This window comes from Dipodomys spectabilis, unplaced genomic scaffold, assembly GCF_019054845.1.
Source record: "Dipodomys spectabilis isolate Male_0828 unplaced genomic scaffold, ASM1905484v1 ptg000018l, whole genome shotgun sequence".
NCBI classification, from domain to species: domain Eukaryota; kingdom Metazoa; phylum Chordata; class Mammalia; order Rodentia; family Heteromyidae; genus Dipodomys; species Dipodomys spectabilis.
Genome location: NW_024870695.1, coordinates 17,160,856 through 17,177,006, shown reverse-complemented (window position 1 = coordinate 17,177,006; position 16,151 = coordinate 17,160,856). Strand labels below are relative to the sequence as shown.

The window sequence follows — 16,151 nt, the reverse complement described above, 5'->3', positions numbered from 1 at the left end:
AAGAAAAAAAAAAGTACTAAATATAGGGCAAACATGTTAATGCAATTTTTTTCATCTAATAGATTTTATTCATGAACAAGTTGCAAATAAAGTAGGAAATGGAGAGCAGAAGGTCAAGTCTAATGAAGACTTTCTTAAAATAGTGAAGAAACTTTCCCTTTACTTTAAAGCTCTAATTAATGGTATAATATGGTCTTGTTTTCTCTTCCTCTTTTCTTTCTGCAAAATTTAGTTCCAGAACGACGGTGTAGGTCTAAGCAAGATTAGTATCCAATAGATATGAATCTATTAGTGGGACATAACTGGAGTTAAGTATCCTAGCCCAAGTAATGTTAGAAGAGTTTCCATGTGGGAATAGCCTAGTGTGGAAAGTCTGGGTCCTCACAGTGAACATCCTTGCAGAAGGCATGCTGGCTGTCAGATCCTAAAAAAAATAGGGAGGCCCTTCCTAAGGAGAAGTGTTAGGCATCGGGTGTTAGAGGCTAAGGGATAGGATGTCAGAGGAAAGCAGTGTCTGTTTGTGTTGGAGGATAGTGGGGAGAAGCACTAGAATTGAGATGTAAAAGAGTGCATGGGAAGAGAAGGGCATTGGCAACAGCTGTAACAGAGAAGACCCTTAGGAGATTTTAGCTCTGTCAGGCAAGGGATGAGTTTTCAAGTAGAAGGAATTGTCAGCAGTCATCTGGTGTAGTGAAGTCAAGTAGAATGAGGACTGAATTTGTAAGTTTGTGAGGTGGATATATATATATATATATATATATTATATATATATATATATATATTTTTTTTTTTTTTTGGCGGTCGTGGTGCTTGAACTCTGGGCTTGGGCGCTGTCCCTGCGCTCTTCAGCTCAAGGCAAGCGCTCTACCACTTGAGCCACAGCTCCACTTCCGGTTTTCTAGTGGTTTATTGGAGATAAGAGTCTCACTTTCCTGCCCAGGCTGGCTTGGAACCATGATCCTCAGATCTCAGCCTCCTGAGTAGCTAGGATTACAGGCGTGAGCCACCAGCACCCTGTGGGGTAGATTTGAGCAGTTTAAGTTGCCAGTAACAAAAATAGTGAACAGAATTATAAAAGGAAGAGATGAGGAGTATAGCCTACTCCAGAAAGATTGAGTTGAGGGAAGGAAAAAGGCTTTCTTAAAGTAGAGATGGAGAGGGTAGGATATTTTTAGGATGGAAATGACTAGATCGTTTGTGTGCTTAGAATTCAATAGGAGAAATTGAAGATGAGAGTAAAGAGATAATTGGCACATCAGAATTATAGAAGATGGGCAAGAGAAAGATTATATATTCCTAATTGTAATGCCAATCTTTATTGATGGAACCCTTAGCTTTTTTAAGATTTTGCTATTATAAACAATGCTGTAATGAACAACCAACTAAGGCCTAGAAAACAAGATAAAAATTACATGGATGGCACATATATATATATGTATGTATAATAGATGTGTATATGCATGTATATATGTATTATATGTGTGTGTACATACATATATGTATATATACACACATGTTATACATACTCCAGAAAAGTATTATTTCCTTTAAAGAGTATGCTGGGATGTTGATTGTTAGTATAATGTGACTTTTAGAGCGAGAACAACAATTTTAACTAAAAGGTAATTGGATTGTATCTACTTGTGTAAATTTTAAAGTTCTCTTAAAACCATGTGACTTGAAATACTTGAGCAGAACTGCTGTGAGTAGCTCTTGTTAACAGAGTTTGGTATGGGAAAGCAATGGTCAGTGTGTCTGCATTCTTCAGGGGATGTGCTTAGCATACAGAACAGGAGACTCTGAACAGAGCCAGCATTATTGTTGAAAAGAATTTTCCATCCTCCTCCATGTGTGCTTAAGTTCTGAAATGGTTTCTGTTTTTTTGTTTTTGTTTTTTTTTTTTTACTTTTTACAAGCTTGATTCTCTATACTAACTCAACTGTTTCCTGCTACTGTTTTGTTAAAAAGTTCTATTATGAAGTTTATGTGTAATTTTTAAAATTTCAAATAAAGGTTTAAAAAACTTTTAAAATAATTTTAGACTTCAGGATAGTTGTAAAAATAGCATAGTTCCCATAAACCTTTTTCCAGCTTCTCTGAATGCTAACATAAAATTATTTTCAAAAATAAGAAAATGGGGCTGGGAAGGTGGCTCAGTGGTAGAGTGCTTGCCTTGCAAGCTGGAGGCCCTGGGTTCGATTCCTCAGCACCACATAAGCAAAAAGAGAAAAGCCGGAAGTGGCGCTGTGGCTTGAGTGGTAGAGTGCTAGCCTTGAGCTGAAGAGCTGAGGGACAGCGCCCAGGCCCAGAGTTCAAGCCCCACGACCGGACCCAAAAAAAAAAAAAAAAAAATTAAGAAAATGGTAGTTAATAATGCTATTAGCTAAACTACAGACTTAACGTTTGAGTTTCCCCAGTTTTTCTGTTAATATCCAGATTCAGTACTATATAACAGCTCAGATCAGTGTTTAGTCATTATATCTCTTTAGTCTCTTGCTGTGTGTCAAGTCTCTTTTTCCTCATCTTCAGTGATCTTTAAATGTAGAATACTAGTTATTTTGTCAAATGTCTCTCCATTTGGGCTTCTCTTATGATTTTTCATGCTGTACAATTTTTTTGTTAAGAATACAACTGAAGCATTATTATTATTTCTTTATTTTTCAAAATAAAGAGAGCATAATATGTGGTTTAATATGTAGTATAGCTGGCTTTAACCTTACTGTATAGTCCTGGCTGGTATTAAACTTGCCCCCTTTTTCCTCAGCCTCTGAGTATAGGGATTACAAACATTTACTACATGCCTAGTGTATTATGCCTTCTTTAATGTGTCATATCAGGAGATAAAATACTATTCTATCACTATATCATAATGGTATTTACTTTGGTTTCTTTGTTCACCTGATATGTTATATGCCACTGTAATATGACTGTTCATTTCCCCCTCCCCCATGGTACCTGGGGTAGAACCTGAGGCTTTACATATCTAGGCAGGGGGTCTTCCACATAGCTACATCCCTGGTCTACCACTCCTTTTTTTGGGGGGGGAGGGGGGTCCGGTCGTGGGGCCTGAAATCTGGGCCTGGGCGCTGTCCCTAAGCTCTTCAGCTCAAGGCTATCGCTCTACCATTTGAGCCACAGCGCCACTTCCGGCTTTTTTCTTATGTGGTGCTGAGGAATCAAACCCAGGGCCTCAGGCTTGCAAGGCAAGTGCTCTACCACAGAGCCACCTTCCCAGCCCTCTACCACTCCTTTTTGAGATTGTGTCTCACTATGTAGCCCAAACTGGCTTTTCCAAGTACTTTGATTACAGGTGTATGTCACCATGCCCAGTTTATTTTTCCTTTTATATTTAAAAAAAAAAGCCTTGGTGAATGTGCTTTGAGACTATAAACACCTTGCTTCTTTTTAAATTTTCAGCCACTGGTAAAAGCATCCATTTAGTGGACTTTGACCACAACAGTTATAAGTAAATATTGCTCATGATTATTTTCTGTATTCTCTAGGCTTCTATATTTATTAGTTGGAATTAAAAAATAACTATCCTCTTTCTGCCCTCCCACTCTTCCAATTTGGACTCACTGCATATGTAGACTACCCAGTGCTATTATTTCTTTAATTTCTCAAATTATTCCACCTATGGACATTACAAGCTCTTTTACTGTACTCTTTGGATGTACCCATCCCCCCCTTCCCCCAGTTGTGGGGCCTGAACTCTGGCCTGGGCGCTGCCCCTCAACTCTTTAGCTCAAGGCTAGCACTCTACCACTTGAGCCATAGCATCACTTCTGGCTTTTTCTACTTGTGTGGTACTGAGGAATCGAACCCAGGACTTCATGCATGCAAGGCAAGTACTCTACCACTGAGCCACCTTCCCAGCCCCCACCTCATCCTTTTTTAAAAAAAAAAAATACTATTATTTTTGTTTATGTGGCTCTGAGGAATTGAACCCCAAGCTTCAAGCACGCTAGATAATCATTCTACCACTAAGCCACCCTCCCAGCCCTCACCTCATCCTTTTTAAAGTACTTCTTTCCTTCCTGACACCATAAGGTGCCTCAGCCCTGAAAAATCAACTTCCTCTCCAAGGATCACTGGTTCCTTTTATTGAAGAGTAGCAATTGGAACCTAGGTCTAGGACATAGATTGTGCTTTTTTTTCTTAGAAAGTGGGTGCTTCTAGAGGCTCTCTTTGCCTTGATGCTTACATTGAAGTCTTGTGTAGTACCTCCTTTTAGATCTTGGTATAGTATTTATCAGAGGGTAAAATAAAAGAATTTGACAAAGCAAGCAGCTATATTTTAGCCTTTCAAAAATATTTTGATGAGAAGCCTTGTGCTAGCACTCTACCACTTGAGCCATAGCATCACTTCTGGCTTTTTCTGCTTGTGTGGTACTGAGGAATCGAACCCAGGGCCTCATGCATGTGAGGCAAGCACTCTACCACTGAGCTACCTTCCCAGCCCCAAATCTATGAGACTCTTATCTCCAGTAAACCACCAGAAAACCAGAAATGGCACTGTGTCTCAAATGGTAGAGTTCTCACCTTGAGCTGAAGAGCTGAGGGACAGCGCCCAAACCCAGAGTTCAAGCCCCACAACCGATTTAAAAAAAAAAAAAAAAAAAAAAATATATATATATATATATATATATATATATATTTGTTTGTTTTGATGAATTTTTAAACCAGGAATATTTGAAATTTGAGGCTGTATTGTGTTGAAGAGAAACACAGGGAGGGAAAATGTGGATAAAAATAATTATAAAAAATTGAAAAAGATTTGAATTTTGTTTTTACCTTACAGTCTCAGAAATGATGTGAGGAGAAAGGAAGGTGTAGTAAATGTTTGCCAGTATACTGGAATATTTAGTGTGTTAAGTACAAAATGTGACTGGTATAAATTTCAGGAAGATTTTCAAAGAGTTGTGAAAATAGAAAAATGTGTTGATGAGCTGCTTACCAAAAAATACAAGGTAGGACCCTGACCCAATGATGGTGTCTCATATAGAACATTACTTCAAAATACCATAGAGTCTTAGAGGAGGTGATGTTAAGACAACAAAACAAGCCAAACCCTAAAGCCCTCATTTTAAATATAGTAGATAATAGGTAAATTTTATATCATGAGAAGTAGTATAAGCCAAAGATAAAAATATGTTAATACCTAGTAAATACATACTTTTTTCTCTCTTTTGTAATCTTTCCTTCTTACCCAGGTCAGCCATAGTCCTGAAGCTCTGAAGACAGTAGAACAGGAGGTGAGAATAATGTTTCAAAACATTTTACAGATAGTTAACAAAAGAGATTAACTATTGGTTATTTCCTTAAACTGCCATTCTCCCAATATCACATGATCAGTTTCAGAGATTATTGATGTTATTCTCTGAAGTATAAAAGAAAAATAAGTTACAATGGTTGCCATTAATTTACTATAAATTGTACATTATTCTTCCAAGAGTAAGCATTTGAAATAAAGGAGGGAAAAATAAATACATACTGAGGAAATTAATTGATCAAACTCTAGGTAAGGGAACTAGTATGCAGGATTGAGATTTAAGTGGTGGAGCACCTGCCTACCAAGAATGAGTTCCTGAGTTCAAAGTACGCAAGGTGTGTTTTGTACCAATACCTTCCTTAGGGCAAATGTACACAGGGAAACTCTCATTCTATTCCATTATATTTATGTACCATTTTGTTTGCCTGTTCATCTGTTGATGAATATTTAAATTGTGTCTATTTCATGACTATTGTGAACAAAGCTGAGACCCTATTTTCACTTCTTTTAGATGTATGCTCAGAGGTGGAATTGTGATAGGATATTTCTATTCTTTGTTTGTTTGTTTGTTTGTTTAGTTAGTTAGTTTGGAGGAGCCTCCATACTATTTTTCAGAGCAATAGCATCATTTTACAATCCTACTAACAACAATGGGCAAGGCTTCAGATTTCCTAACATCCTAATTGACATGGTTACTGGGATTTTGTTTTTTATAGTTGGCCATCCTAATAGCGGTGAGAAGCTATCTCATTGTGGTTTTTATTTCTCTAATAATTAATGGTGGGTTAAGAATACTTTTCAGGAAGTGGTGCTATGTGGCTCAAAGTGGTAGAGTTCTAGTCCCAAGCAAAAGAACTCAGGCACTGTCCCTGAGCTCAAACCCCATGACTGACACATATGCTCATTGACCATTAGTACATTATCTTTTTTTTTTTTTTTTTTTTTTTTGGGTCGGTAGTGGGGCTTGAACTCTGGGCCTGGGCGCTGTCCCTCAGCTCTTCAGCTCAAGGGGAGTGCTTCACCACTTGAGCCACAGTGCCACTTCCAGTTTTCTAGTGGTTTATTGGAGATAAGAGTCTCACGGACTTTCCTGCCTGGGCTGGCTTTGAACTGTGATCCTCAGATCTCAGCCTCCTTAGTAGCTAGGATTACAGGTGTGAGCCACCAGAGCCCAGCTTTGTACATTATCTTTGAATCACTTTTTTTTTGTCCTACTGGGGTTTGAACTCAAAACTTCACATTTGCTAGACAGGTGCTACTCAGCCATACTTTCAGCCTTTTTTATACTTTCTTGTTTTTTTATTTTTCAATGCTGGTTATTTTATTTGTTGATTGATTGATTGATTGTTGCTTGTGGGGCTTGAACTCTGGGCCTAGGCATTGTCCCTGAGCTCTTCAGCTCAAGGCCAGTGCTCTACCACTCGAGCCACAATGCCACTTCTGGTTTTCTGAATGGTTTGTTGGAGATAAGAATCTCACAGACTTTCTTGCCAAGGCTGGCTTTGAACCACAATCCTGATATCTCAGCCTCCTGAGTAGCTAGGATTATAGGCATGAGCCATCAGTGCCCAAATGCTGATTATTTTTGAGATAGGATCTCACTTCCTGCCTGGGTGAATGCCTGAGCCACAATCCACCTATTTTAGGTATCCAACAACATGCCCAGCTTCTCCATTGAGGTAGAGTCTCTCAGCTTTTCTACCAGGACAGTTTTGGAAGCTCGGTCCTACCACTGTCAGTATTCCAAGTAGCTAGGATGACAGGTGTGTGCCACAGTACCCTACAGTATGTTGAGAAGGGGTTTTGTTTTGTTTTGTCTTGTCTTGCCTTGCCAGATATCCCAGGTGGGCTTAGAACTTGCATTCTTCCTGCCTCGGCTTCCTAAATGCTGGGATTGCAAGCATGAGCCACCATGTGTGGTTAAAAAGGCTTTTTTTGTTGTGCTGGTACTGGAACTTGAACTCAGTGCCTTCAGCTCTTTTTTTTTCCTTTTCCCTCAGTTCTGGGGCTGAACTCAGGGCTTGGGCACTGTCCCTGAGCTGCTTTTGCTCAAGACTAGCAAGCACTCTACCACTTGAGCTACGGCGCCACTTCTGGCATTTTCTGTTTATGTGGTGCTAAGGAATCGAATCTAGGGCTTCATGCATGCTAGGCAAGCACTTTACTACTGAGCCATATTCCAAGCCACCTCCAGCTCTTACTTGGCTTTTTCACTCATGACTGGCAGTACCACTTAAGCCACACCTCCACTTCCAGCTTTTTGCTGGTTAATAAAAGATAAGAGTCTCTGATTCTCTTCCTGTGCTGACTGCTAAACAAGATCTTTAGATCTCCGCCTCCTCAGCTAGGATTACAAGGCATGAGCCACCTGCTTTGGGCCGAAGAAGATATCTTAATAACATCAGCAAATAGAATTTGATAAGCAAACAAATAATGTGATGAGCAATTATGTAAAGAAATATAAAAGGCACTTGGGTCTTTCTGCAGTGTCAGAACTTTTTTTTTTTTTTGGAGGGGGGGTCCGGTCGTGGGGCCTGAACTCTGGGCCTGGGCACTGTCCCTCAGCTCTTCAGCTCAAGGCTAGCTCTCTACCACTTGAGCCATAGCGCCACTTCCGGCTTTTTTCTTTTTGCTTATGTGGTGCTGAGGAATTGAACCCAGGGCCTCGGGCATGCAAGGCAAGAGCTCTACCGCTGAGCCACCTTCCCAGCCCCAGTGTCAGAACTTCTTGAATAGCAATTCACAAACTATATCCAGTGCTACTGTTGTTGCTTGATAGCTGTGAGCCTGTTGGCAAACAAGGTTTTTACTCCAATAGTAATTATTGATATTAATTCTCAGATCACACATTGTACTTCATAGTAAGAATAGAATTTATAGTATTATTAAGAAATCATTAGGGCTGGGAAGGTGGCTCAGTGGTAGAGTGCTTGCCTTGCATGCATGAGGCCCTGGGTTCGATTCCTCAGCACCACATAAGTAGAAAAAGCCAGAAGTAGTGCTGTGGCTCAAGTGGTAGAGGGCTAACCTTGAGCTGAAGAGCTGAGGGACAGTGCCCAGGCCCAGAGTTTAGGCCCACAACTGACAAAAAAAAAACAAAAAAAACAAAAAAGAAATGGTTAACATGTTAAGAGTATACCCCACCACAAGAAGCCTGATTGATAGTAAGGGCAGAGATCTGATACAGAATCAACAAGAATCACTGTAAGTGTTAGATAAGATATTAACATCATGAACCTAGTGGAATCAAAACTCAGTGTTGGTTCAAAGCATTGAACTGCTTCTAAGCGTCTAACCTTATTGGCAGTTCCAGTGGGTCTGGGTCAGGCATCAAGCAGGGGGATCCAGCAGAAGCCTTAGGAATGGGATTTAAAGTTTGGAGTTCAGAGTTCAGGAACCAGATTAGTCTGATGACAGATTAGTGTCTGCCAATCTTGTGTTAGGTAAACTTCCTTTTATACAGTCCAGGTGAGGGCTTTGTATTATTCCTGCATCTGGTATGTTGGATAAGGTCATGAGATTGGTTTTTCTGCTGCAGGTGTGATGTGCTTGCAAATCCATGATTTTCTGTTTTAGTTTGAAGTACATAGGTGGCAAACTTTCATTTGCATAAATAAATTACGTGTCAGTCTGTTCCATGGTTTGTGCTAGACTGATAGTTGTAGAGTCATTCTGTCTGGGCATTTTCACTCAAAATGGAGCAAAAGTGCTTATTTATAAGATGAGGTTGCTCAGGGCAAAGCCTAGCCTAAAAACAATTGTTCTATGTCATATAGAATAACTTTGGAATAGGACGCAGCCTAACATGGCATTTCTGTCAAGATTATTCACCAAAACAGCACAATCAGGCAGATGACCTGGAAGTAGGAATTTACAGTATTACAGTAGATGGGCAGGGCACCAGTGGCTCACGCCTAGCTACTCAGGAGGCTGATATCTGAGGATGGTGGTTCAAAGCCAACACGGGTAGGAAAGTCTGCAAGACTCTTACCTCCAATTAAGCACCAAAAAAGCTGAAAGTGAAGCTGTGTTTCAGGTGGCAGAGCACTAGGCTTGAGCAAAAGAAGCTCAGGGACAGCACAAAGGCCCTGAGCTCAAGCCCCAGGACCAGCACAAAAAGAAAACCAGGTAGAAGGTAGAATAATGGCATACTACTCCTCAGAAATGTTGTGTCCTGTTAAGTTTCCCCCATTTTTTATATATTGCCTTATGAACTTCTTGCTGACCAAAACTAGTTTATAGTTTTTATTCCTCTTCAGCTCGCTTGCTATATCTATTTCTGTGGTCTAGTTGTCAGAAGTACAGCCTACACAGTGAGCTATTTTGAAGAGTAAAATGTTTTTATATGGCAAAAGTATAATAGGAAAGTAAGTTACAGAAAAATAAATTTCATGTTATTTGGATGTCTAGAGCAAACCTAAAACATCATTTTCTTACAAGTAGATTTTAATTTATTACTTCCTATTGAAACCTTAGAATATTGAGACATCATAGTCCCTTTTTCTTTCTCCTGGATCTTTGATTTTCTGGTCTACAAATGAATGTGGGAAAATGGGCTTTTGCCAAACTGGTTATGTAAGATATTTTTAGGTGAAAATAACCACTTTGGTATATGGGTCATATACTTCAATGGCATAATTATTTCCTCATTATAGACACATTTGATATTCTATAGGACTTTGAAATCCTTTGTCTTAATTGGTTTACAAGCTTTTGATATGTGTTACATTCTAACGAGTATAAGAGTGAGAATTCATGTGTATGATAACATAAATATGAATTAGCCAGACTGATAAATCAATCAAAATAATACCCCTTTTATTTTTTTTAGCTCTGATCACTGTAGGCCTCTTTGGTTCCAGAACCATTACTGTCAATTTTTCTGACTCAATTTCCAACAAACTAATTTTAGCAATTCAGTATTTTGTCATACTTACATATTAAGCGCTACTCCCCAGTTCAAGGAAATACAGTTTGGTTTTTTGAGAGGGGAGGAGGTAATGAGGAGTTGACTATTTATTTGGAAATAATCTAGATTTGTGACCTATATAAATAACTAGCTGTATAGTTCATTTAACTTTATTAGCATATGGTTAGTATTGCACTTCAGATGACAGATGATCAAAGCTGTCTTAAACATGATTCAGTAATGTGTAGGTAGTCCCAATTCACAAAAGGTTTGAAGATTTACATAAAACTTCATCTCAAATTGAAAGATAACTTCTTTTCATTATATCCATTCACAGTTGTTTAGAACTTGTGTACTTTTTGTTGTTGGTGGTGGTTGTGGGTCTTGAACTCTTGGCCTGGATGCTGTCCCTGAGCTCTTCAGCTCAAGGCTAGCGCTTTACCACTTGAGCCATTGCACCACTTCCAGTTTTCTGGTGGTTAATTGGAGATAAGAGTCTCATGGGGACTAGAAATGTGGCTTAGTGGTAGAGTGCTTGCCTAGCATGCATGAAGCCCCAGGTTCGATTCCTCAGTACCACATACATAGAAAAAGCTGTAAGTGGCGTTGTGACTTAAGTGGTAGAGCACTAGCCTTGAGCTGAAGAGCTCACGTACAGCATCCAGGCCCAGAGTTCAAGACCCACAACCGACAAACAAAAAAGAGTCTCATGGACTTTCCTGCATGGGCTGGCTTAGAACTGCAATCCTTAGATCTCAGCCTCCTGAGTAGCTAGAATTACAGGCATGAGCCACCAGCACCTCATTTGGATAAGCCGGCGCTGGTGGCTCACACCTGTAATCCTAGCTACTCAGGAGGCTGAAATCTGAGTATTGCTGGCTTAGAACTGCAATCCTTAGATCTCAGCCTCCTGAGTAGCTAGAATTACAGGCATGAGCCACCAGCACCTCATTTGGATAAGCCGGCGCTGGTGGCTCACACCTGTAATCCTAGCTACTCAGGAGGCTGAAATCTGAGTATTGCAGTTCAAAAGCCAGCCCGAGCAGAAAGTCCATGAGACTCTTTTCTGAGTCTCTGAGTCACTTTGAGTCATTGAGTTCAAGCCCCATGACTGACAAAAAAAAAAAAAGAGAAAGAAATAGGATAAATAGAAATGAATGATTAGGGTTCCTATTGAAGGAATAAAGAACTTTTCAAATTTTTATGACAAATGTAAAAATTTATAACCTATTTATTAAATATAATTTAACTGTGATATATACAATTATTTAAGTTATTAAAATGGCAAAGACAAAATGTGATATAGTGAATATTTTAAATACTATATGTGAAATTCATTGCTATGCTATTGTGTAGAATAATTTATAAAAATTATATTAAGTAGGTGTAAGCTACCTAAGGTCTTTATTATTTAATAGTAAACTTTATTTTTTCTTGAAGTCAGGGCTTTTTGCTTGCTAGGCAGGCACTCTATACATTGAAATACGATTCCAGCTCTTTTTGCTCTGTTTACTTTTAAGATAGGGTCTCACTTTTTTACCTTGATCTTCCTGCCATAGTTAAGATGACAGGTACATAGCACCATGCCTAGCTTTTACTGATGAAATGAGGATTCACAAACTTTTTTGTCAGGGTTGGCCTGTAATTATGATCCTCCATACCTCAGTATGCTGTGCAGTTTGATGACAGCAGCTTGCCAATACACCAGCTACTGGTTGAGCTTATTGCCTAGTTTGGCCTCAAACCATAATCCTTCTGACCTCTGCCACTTGAATAGCTAGAATAACAAGTGTGAACCATGCTATGTTGCTGTCCAGTTTGGCCTTAATCACCTGGGTTCAGGTGAATCTCCTGCCTTGGCCTTGCAAGTAGCTGGGACTACAGTTGTATATACTGTACTGGGTTTGGTAGTAAACTTTATGTGAGGTTCCCTTTTTTGTAGATTTCCACAATTTGCTCTTAAGGTTCTATCTCATTTTGGATAGTTTTTAAAGATCACTTTGTAGTCATAACCCTCCTTGAAAAATTTGGTAAAAACAGTGGATTCCTTTCCAGAAAAATACCAATTTTGTGTAGTTTTTATCTGTGATGAATCTCTTGAACGTTAACCTTGAATAATAGCTACTCCCTGAACTGCTTATTATAATGCTTACCTAATCTCACTTTCTAAAGTTGGTGTTTTAAGTTAGGGTTGACTTAGAATTTTCTTTTTCTTTTGCCAGTCCTGGGGCTTGAACTCAGGGCCTGGGCACTGTCCCTGAGCTTATTTAGCTCAAGGCTAGCACTCTACCACTTGAGTCACAGGGCCACTTCTGTCTTTTTCTGTGTATGTGGTGCTGAGGAATCGAATCCAGGCTTTATACATGCTAGGCAAGCGCTCTACCACTGAGCCACCTTCCCAGCCCCTTCCCTCCTTTTTTTTTTAAAATTTTTTACAAACACTTTAAATGATAAGATATAAAATGTTTTAAAACTGCAGAACTTTAGTGGGATGAAGAATCGGGTTATTCCACTGTTATTTTAGAGCATGTTCTAACTGCTGTATAATAGCTGTAATACTTTACAGTCATTTGATATCTGTGACGTGTTACAGCTTCCATTATAAACTGTTATTGACATTAATGTGTAATTTTATGGCTAAAACTTCCAATGTATTATTTTCAAATTTTCTATTTATAATCCTCATTTGTTTGGGAAATGCATGATTTAATGACATATTTCCAAATCAGTGACTCTTTATTGACTTGGTTAAAAAAAACAGAACTTTCTTTGGGCAGGTTCATTTCTCTTACTCATTTTTAAAGTGTTTTAGAGTAAATCATTTAGTTAAAACTTTCTTCTTAATTACTTTTATTTGTAGGATGAACTTTCTGATGTTAGCCAAGGTGGATCTAAAGCCACCACACCAGCATCAATAACCAATTCAGATGTGTCAGCAATCCCCCCTGACACTCCATTAAAAGAAGATAATGAAGGACTTGTAAAGGGCACAGATACACTAAATAAATCAGATGTAAGCAAGCACATTGAAGTACAAGTAGCCCAAGAAACTAGGAATGTATCTACAGGTAAGTGACCCTGGTTTTTTATTTATTAGGAAAGTACCCAGTAAAAACATGATATGTACTTTAGATGTATAAATAAGAGGCCACTTACTTGTGCTTAGTTGTAAATACGCTTAAAAGAAGTAATGGTAGGGGCTGGGAAGATGGCTCAGTGGTAGAGCGCTTGCCTTGCATGCCTGAGGCCCTGGGTTCGATTCCTCAGCACCACATAAGCAAAAAGAAAAAAGCCAGAAGTGGCGCTGTGGCTCAAGTGGTAGAGCGCTAGCCTTGAGCTGAAGAGCTGAGGGACAGTGCCCAGGCCCAGAGTTCAGGCCCCACGACCGGACCCAAAAAAAAAAAAAGTAATGGTTACATCTAGTTTTTGGAGAGAAAAAATGCTGAGTTCTGGGGAGTTAAGAGATCCTAAGTGGTAGAAAGGAAAATCCTTTCTTGTCCTCTACCATAGTAGGATAGTCTTGCATATTCCACCTTCTTAGTTTTGTCTGCCTGCTTAAGACAGTGTCTCACTGTTATCTAGACTCGCTTTAAATTCCTGGACTATTACTTCTAACTCAGCCTCCCAAGTAGCTGGGCTATAAAAATTTGTGTGTGACCATGTCTAGCATCTTCCTTTAAATCGAATGAAAGCAGTGTCTTGGACACATTGTATTGCTTTTGTTTTTGGTTCCTAGTCTCTGTGTTTAACCATTATAACTGTACGTTGTCATTGTCTTTTACATTTTAAAACTACTCAGTTGACATATTTAAAACAACAAAGGCAGCAGGATTTTCGTAATAGGGTACTGTGTTATAAATGTATTGTTTGTTTCATCATATTCTATTTTAGGCTCTGCTGAAAATGAAGAGAAATCAGAAGTTCAAGCAATCATTGAATCCACTCCTGAATTGGATATGGACAAAGATCTCAGTGGATATAAAGGTTCAAGGTACAGAAAATACAAGATTAAGACATTTTGTCTTTTCTTTTCTATACTCTAGTGATAGCTAGTCTTTGACCAACAATATCAGTTCTTTCAAGATTTTATGTGTGTGTGTGTACATGTGCACATGCGTGTGTGCTGACGCTTGAACTCAGGACCTAGACATTGTCCCTGAGCTTTATTGCTCAAGACTAGAGCTCTATCACTTCTGGCTTTTAAAGCTCCACTTCTGGCTTTTTTGTTTTTTAATCAGTCATGGGGCTTGAACTCAGGGCATAGGCACTGTTCCTGAGCTCTTTAACTCAAGGCTAGTTCTCTACCACTTTGAGCCACAACTCCACTTGGAGTTTTCTGGTGGTTATTTGGCGATAAGAATCTCACACAAACTTTCCTGGCCAGGCTGGCTTTGAACTGTGATCCTTGAATCTCAGTCTCCTGAGTAGTTAGGATTACAGGCATGAGCCACTGTACCTGGCAACAAGATCAGTCATTATATCTTATTGAAAAAATGTTGGTATTATAATTCCTTTCTTTTTCTCTCTCTTTTTTTTTTTTTCAAGAGTTGAGGGGATGGTAACTGGGATTTGAACTTCAGGGCCTCATACTAGCTAGGCAGGTGCTCTACTACTGAGCCATACTTCCATCCCCTATCCTTCCAATTTCTGTACATTGTTCATAGTTTGAGTTTTGGGGGAGATTACCCTTGCAGCAATTGGGAAGATATGGAAAGATGGTATCTTGTTTATATTGCTACAACAATACCTGAGACAGGATTATTTATTTATTTTTATTTTTATTTTTTTGGTCCCGTTGTGGGGCCTGAACTCTGGGCCTGGGCGTTGTTCCTCAGCTCTTCAGCTCAAGGCTAGCACTCTACCACTTGAGCCACAGCACCACTTCCGGCTTTTTTCTTTTTGCTTATGTGGTGCTGAGGAATCGAACCCAGGGCCTCATGCGTGCAAGGCAAGCACTCTACCACTGAGCCACCTACCCAGCCCCGACAGGATTATTTATGAATAACAGATTTATTTCCTCAGTGTTGTGGAGGCTAGAAAGTTAAGAATCAAGGCTCTGGTTGGTTTGGTTGTCTAATGATAGCTCTTCTTTGTTTCCAAAAAGCAAAGGCAAAAGGACAAGACAGTAGTGCTGTATGAAATTTTCTTCCTTCTTCCCTTCCCTTCTCTCTTTCCCTCTTTTCCTCTTTGCCAGTTTCTTTTCCTTTTCCTTCCCCCCTCCCTCCCTCCCTCCCTCTCTTCCTTCTTCCCTCCCTCCCTCTCTCCCTCCTTCCTTCCCTTCCTCCCTTCCTCCCTTCCTCCCTCCCTCTCCCTCCCTCCCTTCCTTCCTTCCTTCCTTCCTTCCTTTCTTTCTTTCTTTCTTTCTTTCTTTCTTTCTTTCTTTCTTTCTTTCTTTCTTTCTTTCTTTCTTTCTTTCTTTCTTTCTTTCTTTCTTTCTTTCTTTCTTTCTTTCTCTCTCCTTCTCTCTCTCTTTCTTTCTTTCTTTCTCTCTCTCTCTCTCTCTCCTTCCTTCCTTGCTTCCTTGCTTCCTTCCTTCCTTTCTTTCTTTCCTTCTTTCTTTCTTTCTTTCTTTCTTTCTTTCTTTCTTTCTTTCTTTCTTTCTTTCTTTCTTTCTTTCTTTCTTTCTTTCTTTCTTTCTTTCTTTCTTTCTTTCTTTCTTTCTTTCTTTCTTCTTTCACTTGAACTCATGGCCTAGGCACTATCTGTGAGCACTTTTGCTCAAAGCCAGCACTGTACCACTTTGAGTCACAGCTCTTCCAGTTTCCTGGTGGTTAATTGGAGACAAGTCTCATGTACTTTTCTGCCCCAATAGCTTTGAGCTGCAATCCTCAGATCTCAGCTTCCTTAGTACTAGGATTATAGTCATAAGCTATGGTGCCCAGCCTAAAGTTTCTTTTATAATGGTCTTCATCCTATACTAATGAGAAGCCCTCTTAATGATGTCATATTAGCAGCACCTAATTTTGAAGG

General features: G+C 39.3%; 1 protein-coding gene across 7 annotated transcripts in view; it reads left to right on the top strand.

The window, feature by feature from the left end:
• Spag9 (sperm associated antigen 9) overlaps positions 1 to 16,151 on the top strand; it is a 128,543-nt gene that overhangs the window by 60,786 nt on the left and 51,606 nt on the right. For 4 of the 7 annotated variants that reach the window (XM_042670800.1, XM_042670791.1, XM_042670827.1 and 1 more), the window contains 2 exons: positions 13,042 to 13,249; positions 14,073 to 14,172. In XM_042670800.1, the coding sequence (XP_042526734.1) occupies positions 13,042 to 13,249; positions 14,073 to 14,172 (308 nt within the window). Of the gene's footprint in view, positions 1 to 5,213; positions 5,256 to 13,041; positions 13,250 to 14,072; positions 14,173 to 16,151 lie in introns of all 7 variants that reach the window. The other 3 variants (XM_042670784.1, XM_042670779.1, XM_042670809.1) reach the window with 1 other exon arrangement.